Genomic DNA, 16,154 nt, shown 5'->3' with positions numbered 1-16,154 from the left:
AAGTATTTTTCATAAAGCACAAAACAGAGAGATGAGTGCAGCAAAATCATCTGAACTGTCTTCTACCACAGCAGAGGGGTGGTGGAGTCGAGGTGAGAATAATAATAACCTTTATGTATAACAGCTTTAAAAAATGACTCAAACATGATAGGAGAAATCATTTGCACTGCATAAAGAAGTTCACAAAGAATTCATTAAGAAACACATAGCAGACACAGAAAGATTGGAAAATGCTTATCGAAAACACCTTTTTTATTCCTGGAGAGAAAGTCACTGAGGGGGATATAAACAGGTTTCAGGTTTGAGGGTCCTGACAGCAAATGCACAATCGTAAGACCAAGCAGCGCGTTGAAAGTAGTATCTTAAAACCTATTCTAACATCAACTGAAAGTCAATGCAAAGATATTAAAATAGGGTTGTGTGATTGCTTTCATTGCTTCCCGTCATGGTCTCAGTTTTAGTAATCGATTTGTGGAAAGATGAAACATGGATAACTATTTTCCCATATAAATCAATATTCCAATATAAAAAAATGAATAAAAATGATCTAATTCTTAGATTACATCTCTGTATTCCAAGTATGGAGCTAGAATCAGGAGGCTATTAGCATAAAGCTAAGAAATAGCGCAGCGGTGCAGAGCTCAACTTGTTGTTTTTACATTTCTACCTATGTGCAGATTAAACACATGAGATCTAACATGTTAAACATGCTACTTACTGAGCTTTAGTTGCTGGTTGCCATATTTTTTGTTTTAAATAGTGTCAGGCTAGCTATTTTGTCCAGCCTAAATGCTAGCCTATGCTAATCGCCTGCTAGCTGTAGCTTTATGATTAGCATATCAACACCAGAGTGCTACAGGCCACTGTAGATCGTCTCACCTAACGCTCGGCAAAAACGTTGACACCTGTATTTCCCAACATGTTCTCCGTTAACATAACAATCAAAAGTAATACTGGGATCAAAGATGACTCCTAACATCTAACAGCTCCTGGATTACGTTACCAGAAACATCTTTCTTCCTGGAGTATCACCTCAGCTGACACAGCACAGACTGAACATGATGGGAGCAGACCGGCTGATAACAGGAGCAAACATCACCGGTGTTCACTCGGTCTTGTGATTCGAGGTGCTGACATGAGTCACATCCCACGCCAGCCTCTCTCTGTCGGCCTCTCAAGCTTTCTCTCTCCCTCTGCGGCAGTGAGGATGCTCCCACACACACGCATACACACACACACACGCACACACCTTATTGACATCCTGTCAACAGTCTTGCCGCTGCCTGAGCCTGCAGTGACACGAGTTATTGGTGCGATCACTCTGAGGCCAGGGTACAGTGCCTGCTCCTGACATCCGCATTCAAATGTCATTCTGAGTTTTCTGTATGTAAACATCTAGTGATCTTACATCTATGCTGCATTTTTTTATTAATGGGCAAATTACAGCACAAAGACACACAGCTCCTCAGAGTCCACTATTTCACAGCTAATCAAACTGCATCAGAGGCAAGACGTCGAGTTGACTAACTGACAGCATCTTGTGTTAATAAGACGACACTCCTTCATTACTGCAGCACACAAATGGCTGATTAATTGACAAGACAATCTCAACCAAAAGGCTTGTTCCAGAGCTTTCAACCATGTCTGGTTTGTGGTTTCTGGAGCTTTTTTTGGCTGTTTGCACAGTTTTTCTCTCCCACGTTGTCCCCACACCTGCCCTGCATCGGCCTCGTTAGCCCTGCCTCTTCCCAGCGTTCTCCCCAGCCAATCAGCTCCTGCCCTGGTCTCCTGTTTCATTCTTCTCACCTGAGCTCCTCCGCCCATCTCTCCACCTGCACCCCGTCCCCTAATCAGTTTAGTTTGTATTTTACTCCAGTTTTCCATTCCGTCTTTGTTGATTTATCTGCTCTGTTTGCCAGCTCCTGCTTTGTAATTTTCAGTAAAGAGATTTGATCTCGTCTGCCTGCAGTCTCCTTCACGCTCTCCTCTGATTGTTTCTCAGTTGAGATTGTTTTGTCAACTTCCGTTTTTCTAGCATAAAGCTTAACTCTGAAGCTAATATAGATGAGAAATCCTTAAAGCATTCACAATAATGTGGAGTTTGAACATCCACGGTTCCATATAATGATGCAACCTCATCAATAGATGAGAACACAGGATGATTCCACAAAACCCTGGATCATGTTCAGTCTTTTAAAGCCCGATAACAACATTTTTCTCGCTTTTCTACAAAAGACTGTCCTCTCATGAAGAATGACAACATCAGTTGTTGCATTAGATGCCACCAACAAGTGAAAAAACCCTGTAGCAGCTGTAATTATTCTGACTGCAGCAAAGGAGGACATCAGGTGATGTTACTGTAGCGTGACGAAGTCCATGAAGGGACAAGGTTGGCAAAAAACACTGAACTCTGCTGAACACCGCTGTTAATTTCCTGTTTTCAACTGACAGTCAATGCTTTTGTTCCCACGATCTCCCAACCTTAATGGAGTCATTTAGCCCCAAACCACGGCCTTTCCCTCAGCGTACCCGTGTCGTTTCAGTGCTTAAACCTACTTGTGCCAGTGCCCTGGAGCTACCAGCTCAACCACAGCACTGTCAGATCATAAAACAGATTTAGCTCCGTGACTTGTAACCGTCTTGGAAGGAAGAGATAAACTACGGCATGCTGCATGGGCTCTGGAGGCAAATCATGAGGTGCGGTGAAGTAATTCGTAGGCTACTGGGCTGGATGAAGACCATGAGATAGGGTCCAAAGCTCCAGAACGTGGAGAAAGTGGAGCTTAAGTTGAAATTGTTTTGTAAAACTGATGTTGACTCAATAAGACAGAACCTTCAGTTTAATCTGTTGAAAGATTATGTGGTGGTTAGAAGCTGATTCTAATTTCATTTCTTGGTAGTTTCACCATTATGAGGAAAATCTGAAGCAGATAGCTGCATCTAATTTGCTTCACTTTTAACGACCACCAAACCAGAGTCAGTGGAATCTGTTGATGGCCGATGCAATAAGTCAGAGTACTGCAATATGCCTCATTCTGTATGCTACAGCTGACTTTGCTGTAATGACCAGCTTGCTGTACGCTGTTCTTTACCCCAAAAATCAAGGAGACACCCAGCAGCAATGAGGGTGCAAGCTGTTACTCCACCTAATGGGAATCACATCACAACAGCTGATACTGTTTGCTGCAAATGACACAAATCAGCCTCGGCTTTGTTTCGCTAAAAGGAATAAATGAGCCAGGCGGATGAGCCAGACATCCTGGGGGCAATTACCTCACCTCACAGCCTACGTCCAGGATTTAAGTCCACATAGGCTTTAAACTGATCTGTTGGATGAGCTAAGATAATCCATCAAACGGCCTTAACAAGCTAAGTGTTTGGCTGATGAAGCTGGATGCACAGATTGTATTCACTAGGATTACTGGAAATGCTGAGGCAGAAAAAAGCCAAGTTTAGCACTGAGGAGGGATGTGCTTGACTTGGAATGATACAAAGAGGGGTGTCCCTTCCTTCCAGATGAAAAGACCTTTAAAGGCATTGATAAAAGTGTGTGTGTGTGCGTGTGTGTGTGACTCATTCCCTCTGTCTCTCTGCATATTTCTGTGTAAACACTGCAGTGCTGAATTGGGGAAGAAGGTGACTTTCACTCTACTGTTTGATTGATTGCAGAGGATTCTTTGTGTGCATGTGTTGGCGTGTTTCCATGATTGCAGGCGTGTGTGTGTGAATGTAGCCCCTCATTTGCATGCATGAACTCCTGCGTTTGCCTCAATATTCCCATTTTCTCATACACTGTAGTGTTTTATGATGTCCGCCATTGCCTGTGCGTGGGTGGTGAGTGTGTATCTGCATGTGTTTCACCCTGGCGGGGCAGAGAGACAGCTGTGAGCCTCCTTCTCCTGACAATACAGCTCGTAGTGGCAACAACGAGCCGGGGACGATGACTGGGCTCAATAGCTGTCGCCGCAATGCAGCAGCGTGGAGGTAGACAGGACAGACAGAAAGACAACCACAGTGACCAGGACGGGCCTTACAGCGAGCCTCTCCTCTCAAGCCTCCTGGTAAGATGCAGTCTGGGAATCTGACTTCCGTGTTGACCCGTCAACCTTTTCAGCGCTCGCTGTAACTGGATACCGTCTCTCTCTCTCTCTGCGTCCCTTCCTACCTCCCTCTGTCGTCATTTTCAGAGGGCTCAGGTTTGTCTATCAGTGTGGCTAGAATAGATCAGCAGCTGCATTTAGCTGCAGGATAAATTACATACCAACTTATTGATTAGGAGTCTTACGAGGAAAGTTTGAAAGCCTAATCTGCCGTCATCTGTATATAAAGGCATGGCACTTTGTGACTTTGCAGTTTGGCCACTAAATAACACCAATTCGCACTATAACAGACATATTCAGTAATGACAGCTTGAGTTTGTCTTTTTGTTGAATTGCAGCAGTTTGACAGGATATTATAACAGTTGTCTCAAAAGAAAAGGCACAAGGAGAGGACATGTTTGTCCTGACAAGCATATTTTAGGACAAATGTCCTATACAGTCACATAATGGGCTCTCTTGTGACCCAATTTGTACCTCATGTTCCACCACAAAAGGTACAAAGCAAACAAATCTGTAGCAATTCAGTCCGACCTGAAGGTAAAGATACTTAACGCCATCAGTACTTTGACATTAACAATGGATTACACGGCTGCTTGTTTGTGAAGTCACTTGTGATGATGAACCCACACAGAATTATTAGTTAGCTCTGCACCTCCCCTCATCCCTGTGGAGCTTCATAGCATCTTTAGTTTCTTTTGGTTTACTCTCATCGGCGTTGTATTTGGGCGCGATTTGCAGCTGTTTTCAGCTAAAAAGCTCCAAAAATGATTGGACTTTAAAACTAATGTTGTTCCCTAATTGCTGGATGTGTAAATAAATTTAGGTTTAAGTCAGTTGACATAGTATCTTGATGGAAGCTCCTGAGTCTTCAGACACTCAGGTCTAATCCCCAGCAGCAGTGTTGGCAGGTGGGAAGCTGGTGAGGGATTCCTATACTGGCTCTTCAGTTATCTGACCTCAAATATGGGAGTTACCACTAAGGAGCAGTGGGAGATGCACTACAAAGTGTAAATCAGGGAGTAAAATGTGGTAAAATGCCCAAAAAAGGGCAGCAAGTTGATTTTGTGGTAAATGTTTTTTAAGCCTTTCGTGCTTTGACTTGAAAGAAAGGTTACCCACACTGCCCCGGCTACAACCCTTTAAACTCAGCACGTCTGCCATTAGCTTTTGTCTGTTTTCAGCATCATGAAAACAGCAACAAGGAGGCTGAAAGGCCGTAACGAGGTTTGAGGGTGACACATATTCTCCCAACAGTGACTCTGCTCTCATCAGCATTTGCATTTCAAATCGCGCAGCAGCCGTAAGCCGCCAACCGCTGATTCATGTGTTATTTATTGGACAGATTCACACAGTTTAAATTTTCCTGTTGGTGGTAATGTTTTTATTCCAGAGCTAAGAGTGAGAGAGAGATGAGCCAAACGAGGAGCGAAAGGACGAGAGAAGCAGGAGTCTTCAGACAGCCGAGCACCTCGGCACTCTGGACGGGAAGTGGGGGGAAGGGCAGGAGGAAGAGGGAGAAAAAAGGACAGAGGAAGAGGAGGGGAGGATGGTGGCCTGTCTGCGCTGTGACCAAGCTCCCGAAGGCTTCAGGGTAGTGTGTGTGTGGATGAACATGGAAAGAAAAAGTGTGTGCCACTGCTGGGTTGTGTGTCTGTGCACATGGGCGAGGGAGGGGGCAGGGCAGGGGGCCACTATTAATAGCCGGTTTTCCCTTTCTGCCAGAGCGCACAGGGCTTTTTGAATGAGCCGGGGGCCGAAGCTCTGCAGCACCGGAGGAGAATGCAGTCCCTCGTCAGCTGACTCGAACTCGGACACTGCTCGCTGCTAACCAGACCAACGCTAAACAACTAGATATAACAGTTTTACAGCGGCGGTCTCACCCATTCACAGTGAGCGCTGTGATGTGAATGCAAAACAAACACTGCAGCAGCTGGTTAACACACCTTCAAAGGCTGGGTGGATTATTACCTGCATTTGGCACATGAACACCAGCACCTTCATTTCACCCCCAGTGGTGGTGCAACACCAATTCTACAGACGGGAAAGCTTTGTTTGGGTGGTATTTAAATGCATCTGTTACCAGGCTTCTTATTTGTTGCATGCAGTGTGCATGATCTAGTTTGCATTCTATTAACAGCCTCTATTATTCTCAGTTGCTGTGGATAAAATCAGCTAAAATGTAAATTCAGCATCAATTTAGAAATCCTGATCAAATATACTGGGAAATGAAAAACATTATTGCCAAAGAGAGAAAAAATAGAAGCATCTGTTGCCTGATAGCTTGCATATTTACTGTCAGATGCAAGCTGAATACTAATATCCAAGGCTAATTCCTTTCAGACACTCATTTCCATCTATAATAATGTGTACCAAAATTTAATTGCTGAACTAGCTAATTATATCTAGCAGGCTATTGCATACAACCTGCTTTGCCCACAGTTTCCTCTCTGCCAGCGTCTCCCACAGGAGCCAAAGAATCGAACATCGTCTCCTCATCCTGTCTGTTTCCCTTCATCCTTGATCTCACTTCTTGATTTTATGTTCATTAAAAGGCCAAGGAGACATTATTATACACAAAGGTTCCTTTTAGCCTCAGGAGCAACTGTGCAATAGCTAATTAAGCATGTAGCCGCAATGCACAGAGCGAAGATTGTAGATGCAATAGTGTGTTCAAAAATCCCGCAGGTGGGGGTCTGTGGGTGGGTGCCCGTAGCCCCCCCCTTGGCGGCACCATTGAGCAGCCAGACTACACCAAGGGCTCAGCAGTGTGAAATCTACTTGACATTAAAAGTGCTTATGCTTATCCAGCACTTTTCTAGAAATCTCTTCCGCCGCCGCACACAACAAACCCCGGTTTCTTCTTCCCGTTACGGCAAACCAAACACGCTGCAGATGCAACCTCGGCAGCCTCGCAACAAGGACAAACCAATGACAACCACTGAGAGCTCCTCTGCCGCCCCGTGAAAGTGTCTCCTCCAGCTCGACGTGCAAAAAAAACCCTTCACCGCAGGCATCGCTGCTGTCATTTGAAAGCCTCGCTCTGGTTTTCCTGCTTTTAATTTCCTTACTTGAGCTGAAATAGCTGTGTTTCTGGAAAGATGCAATGAATGTGGGATCTGTGAGATGTTACAACACATCTAACACAGTTGAAAATGCCCGAAGACCACGATAACGTTAAAATAGCTGAGAGCGTGGCTTTTTATAGATGGAGGGGTTTTTGTCTAACTGTGTGTGTTTCTACTTCTGAACTCCTCACTCTGGGTACATCTGAATGTTTTCTGCTGGAAGGGATTTAATATTCTGCAGGCGATTACCGCTCACACACATGCAGACGCTCTCTGTCACACACATACAGCAACACACACGCAGAGTGCATGTTATTCTCCAGCCCCGAACTTTGCGAAACTCTGTTTGAACCGGGTGGAGAAGAAGAGGGTGGGGGATGGAGGGTTTGGTGAGAGGACACTACGAATCATGGGATGCAGAGAGGCATGAGCAGAGGAGGCTCTCTAGCATGAGTCAGGCGTGTTGCATAACAGGGGGAGGGGAGGGAATCGGGGACGGTCGTGTCTCCCTACTGGCTCCCCCCTGGCATGACACAAACCCAGACAAAGAGAGGGGAGGGAGGGAGGAATGTAATAGATCAGGTGGAAGTAAATGAGTATATTTACTCAAAAGTAATGCAAGTAAATTACTTACTGGCAGCTGCAGTGACCAGTTATACTTAAAATCCTAATTTTCTGCACGTCTTCCTTCCCTTTTCCATCCGTTCCCTCACTAAAGTACACTTTTTTAATGTTTTTCTCATTTTCTTCCTTCCGCCCTTCTTTCCTCATAAATTTTTTTCTCAGTTGTCTCTCTCTTTCTGTTCTTATTTCACCCTCTCTTTTTTTTCCTTCTTTCTTTTCTTCTTTTCCTTCATGAAAATGTAATTCAAGGTATGAGGTGCTTTCATCTTTAACTCTGGGCTACATTTTACTGCTAATACTTACAGTATTGGCTTACTTAAACCTGCAGTAAATGATTTTTTGGGCATCTGGGGGCAATGGAAAAGAGCTGTGAACACAACAATGATAAAACTGATATTGTAAACTTGTTAGGAAAGAGTTGCATAATTACACAATGAGCAGTTATGGAGCACATAACCATCAATTTAGTCGTTTCTATGGTCACCCTAATGAATATAAGTTCAATATTGACACTCCCTTTAGCTGTTTTTGGTCTCCACCAACTCCTAATGGAAATATCTTCCCTTTTAGCTGCTAAATGCTTCATGTTCATGTCAAAGATCTAACTTTGTGTACTGTCTGATGCTGAGCATGCAGCACACAGTGCATTGATCAGAGATATTTAATTCAGAACAGCTGCTTTCTGTCGCCGAAACTGTCCTATTTGAGAGGCGAGAGTGAACCAAACCAGCAAAGCTGCAGACCAGAAAAGAAAAAAACACTGAGCTGAAAATGATAAGATGCCAGTGTGCTAATTCTCTGTTAATCACTTTGACTGACAGAGTCATTTGATCTGCTGTTAATATCAGAGCATTGATTAAAGCCACTTTAAGGAAAAACATGAATGAACTTTTACTTTTTTTTTTCCACACTGGTATTAAAGCTGCTGCTGGGTTTTTTTTTGTCACCACAGTGTGACACACATGCACATGCAAATTGTTACGGACGTATGAGCAGAGAGACACTCCCTCGAACGCAGGCCGGTCGCTGTAACTGTCGGCACTGCAATCCATACCTTGTCCTCTGCATGGACCACTGAGAAAATCACACAACCCAGTAACCAATTAAAGGCATGGATGCCTGCCAAATGTAGCTGTGTGTGTGTGTGTGTGTGTGTGTGTGTGTGTGTGTGTGTGTACTTTATATATTTTCCTGTGAACTTATGTATATGTATGCGCTCCAATTTTCAATGCAGCCTAACAGAGAAAACGGGAATGTGCACATTATTACTACTCAACAACAGGAGTATTGCCTGATTGTTAAAAATGTGTTTGTTACAGGATCACCTGCAAACAATCAGGAAGAGAAACGGAAAAACTGCAGTTGAAAAAACGTCCTCATGAACCTGGCAGCTCCTGACCAGCAGCAGACAGTTAGCACTGTTAGCATCAGTGTTATTCAACAACATCCTTCCAGCCAGAGCTAGTGCTGAACCCACGATGATAATCTTTAAACAGCACAGACACTCAATACACAGACACCCCCATCTGCAGGGAGACAGTGTTCATCGACGTGGCAGCAGTGCAGCTGAACAGTCAAAACCCTGCGAGGGCGATGGAAATTATGTAATTAGATCTCATCTAATTCATCAAAATTAAATAATGCAACTGAACACTTGAGGACATGTCGCGATATCATGAGGTTACTACTGTTTCGGATTCATTCAGCTCAACAGAACTTTTGAACTTTCTAATTGTCCACTTTTCTTGTTTACTTCAAACCATTTTTTGGTCTATGTGGATTCAGCAGCATTTTTTTCCAGCTAAAATCTGAATTAATCTGATTCATCAGCATTTTAAATCAGGTATAAATCGTATTTACAGATGATGTTGTGTATATTAGCCTGCTGATGCTTAGCATATAATCTCATTTCACATTGTAAATGTCTCCTTCAGTGATTTACTACATTTCCTAAAATTCAGTCTTCTTTCAACAACCCACCAAAGAGTGAGTGTGCACTTTGCACACTGTAAAATGTCACTGATGACAGACTTTTTTTCTGCAAGATCCAATGAATCTGGACAGGAACATTCAGGGTGATGTCAAGCTTTCTATATTTGATCCACTGGAAGAACCAATACAATATCTCTCTATGTGGAAAATCTTTGTATCTCCCGACATGTTTGATAAATACACACTAACAGTCATATCTATGTCCTTCGCGTAAGCTAAATGAATTTGTTATCCTCAGGAGACCTCTGGCCCTTGTTCACGGTGTCCTTGCTGGGCAGCCAATGACAGATGGTGAGGCCTGTTTGGACTCTGATTGGACATTGGCCCTAAGGATAGGAAATGATCACGAGGTCTTTGCCCACTTCACAGCACACAGAGACACAGACACAGCAACAGACAGGCAGCATGTACTGTGAGGAGGCAGACAGATACATTACATTTGGAAAAAAAGTGTGCCTAAAATCATCTCCACACACACACGCACACACACACACGCACACACACACACATACACAAACACAGTGTGTGTCACTGTGTTTGCATTGGCTGAGCGTTCGATTTAAAATTCTACTGCTGTTCAGAAGCTGCACGGGCAGTTGAATCTTAAATAGCTGCACTTCCTCTGCCAACAAGGCTGTAGAAAAGCAATTACTGGGGGGTAAGCTGTAAAGGTAACTGCTGAGATAAGACAGAGATTAAATGTGAAGCGGTGGCATAAACTCCCAGAGGAGCCACTGAGATGAGAATAAACAGAGAAAAAGGGGGCAGAAGACAGTAGATGAGTCGAACAGTTGCTCAGTGGCCAGAAACACTGTTTCTGTGTTGGTACTACAGAGTTTTTGTGTGTAATCCCTCCTCCCATGTGCTGTTAGGTGTTTTATAAATGGTTTTATAGAAGGATGTGTTTTTTTTGTTTAGACGTCTGTGAATCTTACCCAGCATGCCCTTGTTAGGCTCAGATAGACACATGTCCTTCTCTGCACTGGGCAGCACGAAGCCGACCACAAAGATCTCCACGCCATCTGCCATCAACGCCAGCCCCAGGACAAAGTAGAGCGTCCACTGGAACTTCCCGTGGCCACACTCCTGCAGGATGGTCTCGTACTGCTGGGCCAGCTCCTCCTGGTCTTTCCTCCTCTCACCCTCGTAGGCTGACAGATCCCTGAACTGCTGCGCCTGGGTCGCCGTCACCCCGTCCATGCCGCCGGCCTTGCCCGAGTCGGCCCGCGGGATGCCCTGGTACTCCCCTTCATAGATCTCATCATCCTCGTCATGTCCTTCGGTGGAGTCGCTGTGACCTTCATCGTCATTGGCCCGGCTGTCGTTGCGGTAATATCCGCCGTCATTGCTTGGCACGCCGGCGTAGTCGTCATCATCATCTTCTTCCTCAAAGCGTTTATAGGAGCGCTTGGTGTACTCGTCGCCCATTTTGTCCATGCCGCGCCCCACCTTCTTCCCCACCTGTTTCTTTGCCACTTTGGCAATGTCCTTGGCGCCGCGGATGAAATCTGAGCGGCCATCTCTGTAGCGCCCGTCGTCGTCCATCTTGGATGTGGAGGTGGTGGTCAGTTGCTGCTAAGGAATGAGAGGTATCAGGAGCGGCCCAAGCACATGAGTGTGCGATGGGGATTTCTGTTAGCTGATGAATTCAGCACCGCGGACAGCTCCCTGCTCCACTGCACTGCTGCTGTTGGACTTTGGCCAGCGAGCACTCGGATATCAAATCCTGAGGAGGAGCAAAGAAAAGGGTTCGTGTTAGCATGATTCATCTGCAGAAACATCTGCTGTATGCACATTTTTCAGCCAATTTATACTGAAACACAAAGAACCACCAGCATTGTTGATCCCCATCATGTTGCATTTGCAGACATGCTATCTGGCTCAGCACTAATGGCTGAAAAGAAAGGACATGACAGCTTTAAGGAAGGTGCTGACATCTGAGTCTCAGAGCTCAGTGGCCTATATTGACTGAACAGCAGTTATCTCATCGCTCTCTCCTCAGTCCAGCACAAATCACAGCGTGGCATTTACTGTGGCACACCGCAGGGCCAACATATAACGGACCACGCTGCGACACAGACATCTGTAATTAACAAGCGGAGCTGCAGATAGGAGGCAGGTCTACCGATTGAAGTTCCAACTGAGGATACTCGTGATTACAATCTGTGATTAATGTGAAAACCAGACATTTACTAGGAAGTCAGATCATAATGGTCCTTCATGGTGGTGTGAATTAGTCATTTTAGGACACAGATCACTAAACAGGAAAGGACTGAAACATTTAACAGTATAGAAGGTCTCATACTATTCTTCTTAGTGAAATATTAACAGCATCAGTGTCTCAACACCTTCCTTTTACTCATCCATCTTCATCCTCCCCTCCTCCTGTTGGCTCAAACCCCCCCTTTCCATCATACTAGGTAGGCCACCGTGCTCTTTTCTGCGACACTTCTGTCAGCGTGATGCTGCCCTTGTTTGTCTCACTGACGAGGACACGCTGCACCACGAATAAGGCTGCAAGCCCTACAAATGGGCAAAACAAACCCAGCGGGGAGACCGTCATTAGCATATGTGTTTGAGTGAGCAGTTGACACACAGTGGTAAAGCCCATGCACCACACACAACAAGGCAAGCCTTTAAAATATTTAATGCTGCGCAACACAAGTAGTGGTACAATAACCTTACCTGAATAATATACAGTGTATAATCACCCAGTGCTACTAAACACTAAGGACACAATTTGGTTGGTACTCAAACAGTATTATGGTTCAGTACCCAGCTGCACACCTGGTCTAACCTCTGCTTGACATGTCTAATGTCGCTCAGATCAGAGACTGTTAACTGCTTGTCTGCAACAACATATCTCCAGCATGTATGTGCTCATGAGACCGAGCAGAAACGATGTGCCCCCAGACAGCAAGTCTCTGGGGATCGACTGCAGCTGCAGCCAACACTGGAGTCATTCTAGTAGCTTCCCTCAGTCTCTTTAAAGAGAGCAGCAGCAGCTCAGCATGGAGGGGAGAGAGGAAATGTTGAGCCTGAGGGGGCTGTCAGCACGCAACAGCACGTCCACAAACACTGGCTCAATGTACTGCAGAGCAGCGTCATGTCAAAGGGAACAGCACCCACCAACGCCGTATGCTAAAGTGCTGCATTTGTTCTTCATGTCACATGAAACAAACAAAAAAGGGTTATTTACTTACTTGGTATCTAATTTTTCATGTCATGTCAAATACCCGTTTGCACCGAAAGTACAAAATGAACCCCATTATTTTACCTTCCTGCAAAAAGGCCCTATGTAAAGGTCGATGCTTCACGTAACAGTTTATCCGAAAAAACCACAAACTCTTGCAATAAGCACCACAATGTCAAACTGCAGGCAGTACCAACAGGTGAAAGACATCCCATAAAACCTTTAATTTCACGGATTTTAAAGTAAAATGAGCAGCAATGCAGAGTTTAAAATATTCCTCCTCTCGCTCAGTCCACCGCCTGCAGTAATAACGAGGGTGAAGAAGGTGTTCAGGAGCGATGCAGGCTAACATCCAGCTCTGAGTCATCCTCCATGTTTTTTCCCTCTTTTGGCTCAGCCCAGCATCTTTCTTCAGCTGGAAACACTGGATATTACATATTTGTTTACTAGCTTATGGTGGCTGCTACAAAGATAAATCACTTGCAATGCTGCTACACGTGTCAAGCTTTCCATTTTAGCGTGGCACATATGCAGTTTAACAATAGCATATTTAGCTTAGAAATTCAAAGCTTGCTTAAATGTGTGACTATAAGGTGATTTATGCTTAATTGCATGAATTTTCAAACAACTCTTCATTCACTATTAATCTTTGCATTGGAAATAATTTGGTTAGTCGCCTGCCTCAGCAGGTAAGCAAGTAGCAGACATGCTAATGATTGCAGCTTACATTAAAGCAGATAAAAGCATTTTTTAATCAATGTAATGCATTAGACATGAGCACTTTATTATAGGCTACTCTATGTTCACGTTTATTAAATCTTGGCATCTACAAGCAACATCATGGTTTTCATTATTCCCCCGGTGCTCTGTATTCATTACTGTCTCGATGTCTAGGAAGTGATCAGATTTCACTGACAGTATAATGATCAATAAGCCAATGAGCCATGTAATCAATGCAGGCACAATGGTGGGCCACTGCGAAAGTTACACTGTGTAAGTGCCAATAAAATGCGCCACTATTACTATTGTTGTTCCAGTCCGTAAAAACCTTTTTAGCCTATTTGTTTAATAACGTTTGAGTAACAATGAGTTTATTATAGCGAGAAAACAACAGCAGATGTAAGCAGAAAAGAGGAGGGAGGGTAGCAGGCAGTGGGTGGGCAGGAGGGAGGGAATCTTTGAAAGCTTCCTGTGCAGCCTCAGGGGTGCTGAACAGACACAGACTACTGCCAAGCCAACATCACACGACCCAAAGGCCTGCTGGGACCACTGAGTTTCGAAGAACACGCTCACTGAAAGCCAGCTGAAACTGAAACCCAAGAAGAAGGGGGAGGTTTCGTTAGTGGTTCCCCCTTCACTCTGCCTGTACAGAATAATAGAATAAATACAGAGATCATAGAATACAAATCCACCAGCATCTCTCTGATGAGCTGCTGATGTGGAATGACTGCAGCTCTGGCAATGATGCAACCAGATGTCAGAAAGCGATAATTCATGTAAAACAGTTTTTAATCTCATTTAGTTTGCACTGACTTTCTGATGAATTAGCTTTCACATTATTTCAAAGCTAACATGAATTATTAGAGTGACAGATTAAAATATAATGATGTTAAAATTGGATATAAGGCCCTTTCATTCAGCTTACTAAGAAACAAGTCTACACTTGGGTAGAGCTACATGCTAACATGCGCACAATAACAATGCTAACACACTGATGCTAAGCAGGTGTAGTGCTTCCTACATGCATCTTGCATTAGCGTCCTAGCATTTGCTAATTAGCAGGTAACACAAAGTATGGCTGAGGCAGAAGGGAATTCATTAGTTTTGCAGGTACTTGTCCATAGATATCAGGCAAATTAAAATCTTGACCTGATGATGGCGCTATGCAGGATTTTCCTGTGTGGTGGTATATTTATCTGCAAAGATCCTGGCCCCTGCCTGAATTTTCTTATTTTATTTTTAAAGTGCTGCTTTCAAGATGTTTCCCGGGCTGCAACCTTTGCACATTAGCTCCCAGCCAAAGAGAGTGCGCAGGTGAGGTCAGGAATTTATAAAAAGGCAGCAATCAGGTGCCAGAAAGCTACAAAAATGGCGGAGGAAGTGCCGAAAACAGCATCCGATAATTCTTGCATGGTACACTTTCTAAAGATCACCAGTTATTGCAATTCATCCTGGGGGGAACATGAATGTCTGCAGCAACCAATCTCATCTCAATTTATAAAACAGTTGTTGAGATGCTGAGAAAATCTGAAAACTGAGATCTAATATAAAAACGCATTCCTGTCTGTAGTTCTGATCTTCATCATCTGAAATCACCTGGTCAGTAGATACATCACCACCACAGCTCTGTGTTGGAGCCACTGTCTCTTAGATAGTATATGTTTTCCGGCTTTACAGGTTGCTGAACTGCACCAGTGGCCAACATCTGGGGTCAGAAACACAAACGCTTCAGGCTGAACTGCAGAAACAAGCATCCAGGGCTTCAGTGACTGGAGCCTCTGCGGCACTGCCTGTGGGTTTGGGCTTGCACAATTTCTCATTTAACAGCTCTGTTCACACCAACTGCTATAAAAATATTTGTTGCTGAATAACAGAGTTATTGCTTTGGATTCTCAGCCTCACAAACATCCCTCAGGTCACAAACTTTGGATGGAATTGAACAGAAATGTGGGTTTTAGGCTCAGATCAAATCATACGGGCCAGAGTAAAGACATATATCACCTCTTATGGTTATTCTGTGATATTCAGAAATCCTTTTGTCCATATCTGCTTATCCGTCATTCTGTTATTCTCACTCTAAAGGGCAGCATCACATCATGAGCAAATGTTGTGAAAGACATTTGGTGCCTTGTCATCCGCCTGGATCTCATCCTATGAACTGCTCACTTTAGTTTTCACTCGCATGTTTGTGATAGCCGAGGGATCGACTCATGAGGCCCCGGCCGGGGGATTCAATTCATTAGCATGCAACATGAGCCTAGATGTGTGAAATATGGACATACAGCATGCCGATAAAAGGCAGATTTATGGCGTCAGTTGGATAAAGGCCACACAGTCATTTCAATACATTGTTCTGAATGAGCTGCTCAGCTTTGACTCACATGTTCAGCTTCTGTCAAGTCAGTCTGCTGTTTGGTTCCAACACAGCTACACAGATTTTGACCCTTGAAATGAGTGTAC

At 44.2% G+C, this 16,154-nt stretch overlaps 1 protein-coding gene across 1 annotated transcript in view; it reads right to left on the bottom strand.

The window, feature by feature from the left end:
* sv2a (synaptic vesicle glycoprotein 2A) overlaps positions 1-11,326 on the bottom strand; it is a 29,331-nt gene extending 18,005 nt beyond the window's left edge. The window contains exon 1 of the mRNA XM_041942756.1: positions 10,717-11,326. Coding sequence (XP_041798690.1) covers positions 10,717-11,326 — 610 coding nt within the window. The remainder of the gene's footprint in view (positions 1-10,716) is intronic.
* Positions 11,327-16,154: the final 4,828 nt, after the last annotated feature.

The sequence above is a fragment of the Chelmon rostratus genome, chromosome 8 (genome assembly GCF_017976325.1).
Source record: "Chelmon rostratus isolate fCheRos1 chromosome 8, fCheRos1.pri, whole genome shotgun sequence".
NCBI classification, from domain to species: domain Eukaryota; kingdom Metazoa; phylum Chordata; class Actinopteri; order Chaetodontiformes; family Chaetodontidae; genus Chelmon; species Chelmon rostratus.
Note: the sequence above shows the minus strand (reverse complement) of the source record. Positions and strands in the feature narration are given on the sequence as shown.